Source organism: Amia ocellicauda, chromosome 1 (assembly GCF_036373705.1).
Source record: "Amia ocellicauda isolate fAmiCal2 chromosome 1, fAmiCal2.hap1, whole genome shotgun sequence".
Lineage (NCBI taxonomy): Eukaryota > Metazoa > Chordata > Actinopteri > Amiiformes > Amiidae > Amia > Amia ocellicauda.
The window spans coordinates 45,872,545-45,879,297 of record NC_089850.1 but is presented as its reverse complement, the minus strand read 5'-3'; the positions used below and the strand labels follow the sequence as shown (position 1 = coordinate 45,879,297).

The 6,753-nt window shown below is 38.2% G+C and overlaps 1 protein-coding gene across 9 annotated transcripts in view; it reads right to left on the bottom strand.

Moving 5' to 3' along the window:
- Positions 1-673: 673 nt before the first annotated feature.
- Positions 674-6,753, bottom strand: part of LOC136751330 (dystrobrevin beta) — a 109,426-nt gene continuing 103,346 nt past the window's right edge. For all 9 annotated transcript variants that reach the window (XM_066706869.1, XM_066706849.1, XM_066706859.1 and 6 more), the window contains 2 exons: positions 4,158-4,191; positions 674-3,477 (listed from right to left, as the gene is read on the bottom strand). In XM_066706869.1, coding sequence (XP_066562966.1) covers positions 4,187-4,191 — 5 coding nt within the window. In that variant the 3' untranslated portion in view covers positions 674-3,477; positions 4,158-4,186. The remainder of the gene's footprint in view (positions 3,478-4,157; positions 4,192-6,753) is intronic.

The window sequence follows — 6,753 nt, the reverse complement described above, 5'->3', positions numbered from 1 at the left end:
ATTGGAAATACGTTGGCGATCGTCTGGTTTTCATCCTGTCAATGAGAGTTGAATTCCACATGAGATCCTCAGTGAAATAACATTAGATCCAATTGGTTAAGGACATAACGTGCACACATCTCTACTTCTCAGTGAGCAAAAACATTAAGACACTAGACTATCCAAGGTACCCTAGGGTTACTGAGGCCAGTGTGGAAAGTCACTGTAGTGTCAAAGAGGACAGAAGCATTTCCAGGGCCAGATGTCAGTTCAGAGGGGTTGTGACACCAGTAGCCCTACAAACAGAGACCATGAAAAGATAGAGTAGATAGAGCTATTTCAAATGCCATTTTGATTGCAAATGATTAGATTATAACACAGCAAGTTTCTCGTGAAGTAATCAGGGCACAGCGAGATAATTTGCTTGAAGCCCATGATTCCAATGACTGGAAGAAGCCCTGGCCTGGCAAAGCCCTCCCCAACAAAACCTCTCAGACTAACATTTTGTATACAGATGCAAACTGCTTATACAGGCCGAAAATACATTTTCAGGATGCCAGCATTGAGAAGGCGGTTATTATTTCACAGGCAATTTGATGTTTTCAGGAAGTACCTGCGTTTGTGCTGCTGCAGTAACACACAGCATTGAAGCAAAACAGTTTTACACCGAAATAATCATGATTCCACAACAGCGTCTTTTTATTAGTTTTTTTATGCTTCATTTTATTTCACATTGTATTCATTTACGAAACACAGTTATCCGGTGACATAAACTCAGGATTATGAAATTAACATCATATGGCATCCAGCACCAACACATTCTTTAAAATAAACATCAGGGGATCCATACTATGATGTGAAAACACACAAACACACACACACTCACACTCACACTCTCTCTCTCTCTCTCTCACACTCACACTTATGCTTCTATATACCATATTATATGATAAGTAGCAACAGTGAAAAAGTAACAGGTGTTGCATATTACATCTTAAATTCAAATTTTCTTTAAGTAGCTGTGACAAAGATTCTGCCAATTTCAGCCAGCTGGTTGGACATGTCATACTTCAAATACATAAAAAAATAATCCCAAATGTACCGCTGATGAGCTCCTTAAACAGCCAGTCAGTAAGTCTGCTGTGACCAGTTTCCTGGCCCCTCCCACACAACAAACCGACAGAAATATAAACCAGTAGAGCCATTTAAGATGCAATCTGCAATCCTAAGTGCTTGACTTGATTCATATAAATTAACCAAATAATACAAAAAGGAAGAGAGAAGATAGATTAAACCTATACTAGAGATGTTTTAATGGCAACATATAAAGATTTATTTTTGGCACAAACAAAAGTTTCAAATGGAAATGTATACAACAGTTGTACAATTAACTACCTTCATTTTCTACCTCTGGTGCATTTTGGATTCTCTTCCCTCTATACTTGGCCAATGGCTAAAGCAAATTCCTCAGGTTTGATTAGCTTGGGCATATGTGCTCATCGAGAAATTCAGAATACTCTGATAGCATTGAGAAACACATTATAAAATAAAAGACTTGCAAAGAAACCTTAAAATATTGCATACATTTGTATTGCAATTAAAGCAAAGTCATCTGAAATGAAATTCTCCCAAGCACTAAACCTGAGAATTAATTTTTGAATGTATCACTAATGGGTGTGCCACCCCGTGTTAAAATGATGTCTGCCGTATTTGTTTTTTAAATACTTTTCAAAAAGCATACTTCTTATTCAAAAGTGTGCATGGGACCACATTGTAAAGGACAAGGACATCTTCAGGTTACAAGGATTAGATGGAGGAGGGGACAAAAATAAATAAAACATACTGAATCCAAACACAATCGCCAGAGACATTTGTAATTGGTAAATCAGCCAATTATTTAGATCCTCCCATCGCACTCCTCAGAGCTTCCAGAGGACAATAAACAAACTCACTCCCACTGCTGCACCTGCACACACCCACACATCCCAGCACACACTGTCATAACTGCATCACTGCTCCTTTGCAAAAAAAAAAAAAATACTTTTTTCCTATGTAACAACCACCAGACATTTCTGCCGCATATCAGCACAAACCTACAATCTGTTCCTTCGGATACACGTCCATAACCAACCACAGACTTGCTCTCAAGCTTTCACATACCACTAACATCTCTCCATTCTCAGGGTGTCAGATTTGAAACTATTGCTTCCAACATAAAAAAAATAAAAATCTTAACAAAACACAATAGCCACAGGTTTTTATTTATTTCCCTGAGCACTTTCCTTAAGCTATATCACAAAAACATCTGTATTATATCTTTGCTTAAAAACAAATAAAATAACAAAACATCTCTCTGCAATTTTCGTAGACATTAATAGGAACCTCACAGTTATACATTTCTTGTACTTTAGCGACAAAATCGTCAAGGCAAACTCCACAGTTGTTCATGACAACTCAGCGTATTTCATCCACAACTTTATAAATAAATACATGTGAAGTGAGTCTTTCTTAATTTTGTTTTGAAATATTCAAAACAGCATTATATATCTTTGGGGAATTTATTTAAGATTATATGTAAAGCTTTTGTGAATCACATCATTTCGTGATCCAATTAAAATGACAAGGAAACCCTGAAAAAACAAACAAACAAGCAAACAAACAAAAAAAAACTCACGACCAAATAATATACAGTGCAGAAACCCACACATTGTGTTTCAGACAAAACATCCTTTTCATGTATTTTAACCCTAGCATACTGCAGCTGACAATGGGATAATTTTGTTAACTTTATATTTATAGAGCGTGGTATGACTATATAGGCAAAACTACATAAGAACTTATTTGTAACTACAGACACACAGAAAAGCAGCCAAGGGACACAAGTTTCTTATATGCACTGCATTATTCCCCTTGACTATGATACAGTCTCATGCAAAAGCTGTGACATTTAATATAAGAGATTTGTTTTAATAGAAACATAGTCTAAGAAAGTTGGTAGGGAAATTCATGCATGGACCTGCAGATCTATCTACAGTATGCATTCTTCCTGTGTGTTTTGGAATGAATGATACAAATAAAATAAAAAATAAATCCTTTAAGTGAATTTTACGGGAAAACACAGCAGCAGACTCAGCTTTTGCTCTAGGAAGTGAATGTTTTCAAACCACATGTGGATTTTATATAGAAGATTGCAGATGGACACAAAACAATCGTCTGCTTCAGGAAAACCGTTTGAAAATCATAAGAAACCTTTTACAGGTGAGATCATGAGGAAAAAAAAATACAGCATGCATTAATCTAACTGCTGACGGAAATAAATCGTTTTCCTGTTCAAAGCCTTTTCAATGGAAACTAGAGACAAATTTCTTCAGCCAAGGGTTTTTTTCATGTTTGTCTTTCAGTCACATCAAACTGTCATCGTTGATGGAATGGTGTGCCTGTCCACAAGGATGAGGGTGTGTCTGCAGAGTGATTGGTTGCTTTTTACAGTCACTGTGCCTATAATAAATGGAAAAAAACAGTATTGGAAACACATTAGAACAATGATCAAAATAGAGTCAAGAGTTAGATGCTTTAGCCTGCCTTCATGCTTATATGTGCTGTTTAAACAATCCAGCCTTTTTGTAAGGATTTATTGTGAGCTTCATAGTGAAGGAAGATCATTTTGTTTTTAGACATTGGCCCAATGTAATTATAGCAATGAAGGAAAGATACAAGGTATTCAATCATCTTTGCTAAGGAAACATGCAGCACTTGGGCAAAACAAAAGGTGGAGAGATACTGGGATGCTTCACAGAGGCTAGAGACCCAAAAGTATACATAGACTCCCAGGTGTCATAGTTGGTCATCAGTAATTTATGGATCCAATTCACTGATTTCAGCCAGAACACCAACTGAGATGGATGATATGGGGTGACTGGTGGTCACTACATAACGGACAGCAAGATTCAATACCACTTCAAAAGTACAGCTCCTCCAGGCCAAAGATATACACATGCACAACACAAATGCAGTTATTTTCTATTCTACACTAAATAACACTGGACAAGACCACAGAGCCACAGAGACTTTTATATGTATGCATGTATGTATACAAATATATACAATAAATATACAGACATTTCATTTTGGATCAGGCAATTCTACAAAATATAGGATAGTTTCATGCTAGTACTTACTTGGTTTATTTCATGTTTCATTTGTTCATCTAACCTGCAATGTAAGAACATAAGAAAGTTTACATTTGAGAGGAGGCCATTTGACCCATCGTGCTCGTTTGGTGTCCATTAATAGTGATGCAAGATCCTATCCAGTCTTATGTAAAACAACATGTGCAATTAAATGAGGGAAAGGTATAAAAACATAGAATTGGCCTATTATCTTCAGTTCTGGAGTCAAACTCAGTCAAGTAGAGCACAGGGTTGTGCAATTGTGAAGTAAAAACATTGAGAATTGGAGAATTGGAGTTGGTTCAACAAACCTCTTGATTCCTGTCTTTCATCAAGCTCAATGAAAACACGAGTATAGAGGCATTTTTGAGTTTGAAATTCCAAGATGACATCATCCCTAGTGGACCAATCAACACTACTACGCCTTCATTTAGCAAACTTTGGTGTTAAGCTCAGAGTGTCTGACTTTTGTTTGACTTGGTGAGTTATGTTACCTTGGCTAATACTCAAAACAAGGGAAAGAAAAGGATCTGGAGATTAGTGTGTGAAGGGTAAGTAAGTGCACCTGGAAGGGTGTTTTTTTTTACCTACCGTAAAGGCAACAATATAATAATTTAGGAAAAACAAACTCCAGACTTAGAGGGAGAAAGTGTAACATTCCCTTTGTACAGAGAAATCGGTTGAGAATAAAAGATTAATGACGAAGATCTAAAGGTTTGGATCTTGAGGGAAGCAAATATGAACAAAGCTTGGAGAAGAGAAGCAAGGGGGCCAGTGTAGGATGGAGGTCTGGCTTGGAGTGATATATATGAAACGTGACAAAAGACTGCTTTCCTCTCCGTACACCTGCTGGCTTAAATCCTCATATATATTTACTTGATGCCGAGATACTGATAAATCACAACCAAACTGGATTATTGTTACAGATTGTTGGCTGGTACCTGCGATAACCTGCAAGAATATAGTGTTGATATGCCTCTTCCCACGTTCTCACCAGGCTAGAGAAAATTGTAAAATTTCTCCACAGGCTTTGAGTAACTATTTGTAGACTGTAACATATTGTCACTCGTATCAGATATTCGTTTTTTCCATTTGGCTTCAGGAAATTAATATTTTAGTAATATGTAACGATTGGTTTAATGGCTATATATCAAGTGAAGATCTTAGTGATGTAAAGTGCTTTGTGAATGGCTGTTGATAAAACAGAGGTTTTTCTCAATGATGAAACACACAATTCATCAAAGACCCGGCTGACCTTGAAGATGAGACGCCCAGATTATTTAGTAATCCAGTATGGCACAACTGAAACAACAGGGATACCAGTGAGCACATATCAAGGCTGTGAGAGCACCATTGCGGGATATCTCTGTCTTCCTGTGACTGCATCAGACTGCAAAGCCTTTTCTTGGAGATCAGTTTAGGCCTTGAAATGACTCATAATCAGGAATGCCAAACAAAATAAAGAAATCAGGGGCACTCACATCTTTAAGGCTTCAAACAACTGTATAAACTACAAGGATGTTTTTTTTGGTCTATGTTTTTTTCTGAAGTGTGAATGCAGCCCCAGTGCTGGGAGTGACGGCTCTTACATTAGGAGAGGTGACATCTGGTGCTTTAAGAGCATGCAGCCAGGAAGCAAAACAAACAGTTTCAATTGTAACACGTTAGCAAAGGGCAGAATTGCTCTCTAATCAGCAGTGCTAGAACAAACCAAAAAGCTGCGGAAATCCCAACCCTACCTTCAATTACATAGCTTGACATAACAATCATAACTGTCCCCTGATCAAGACAAGAAAATGATTGTGTTTCTTCTGCTGCAGCCTGTCAGGCACCAGGGATATAAGGAACATGTAATTGGTGTGGGTACTGTACAAAAGCACCTTAGAATTCAGTACGAACACAGAAGGTGAAGTGTCGCCTTTTAGACACCTTTACAGATCATGACCTCATGCTACGAGAATGGCATAGAAGTCAAAACACTCTTCCTGTAAAGACCTATCAAACAAGACCATATATATATTATATTACTCTTGACTGGCTTTTCATTTTAAACACATTTGTGTAACATTCCCAGGTGCAGGGCTTCTTCACAGCTTACTTTGGAGTGACAGGAAAAGGGCTGCATATGACAGGGGGATCTCCATGACCTGGGGCCAGGGATTTAGACTGACAGGGTCTGATGGGCAAAAGAGGCTCAAGTTCTCCATTCAGAGAAGAGGGACAGCTTGCCCATTTTAAGCAGGAGCTGCAATGCAAATGGAAACTTCTCGAGGTGAGGCACTTTAGTTACACACGGTTTCCAAACAAAATGAACGACACTCAAGAATTCAGCCAGCATCAGAGGATATGACGGCAGTGCTGGATAACGGAAGCCAAGGTTTTCTAATGGTAATATCGCAGATGATGCCCAGATCTTCCTGTCTTCTGGGGCCAGAAGACTAACTCTGCCTCCTCTCCACTCCCCTTCCTCCAGAGCTGCTCCTTTTCATACCTGGCCCCTAAGTGGTGGAATGACCTTCCCACTGAAGTCAAGACAGTAGAGTCTCTGACCTCCTTCCGGCGATTACTCAAGACACATTGTTTCAGACAGTACTTGTAATTTAGT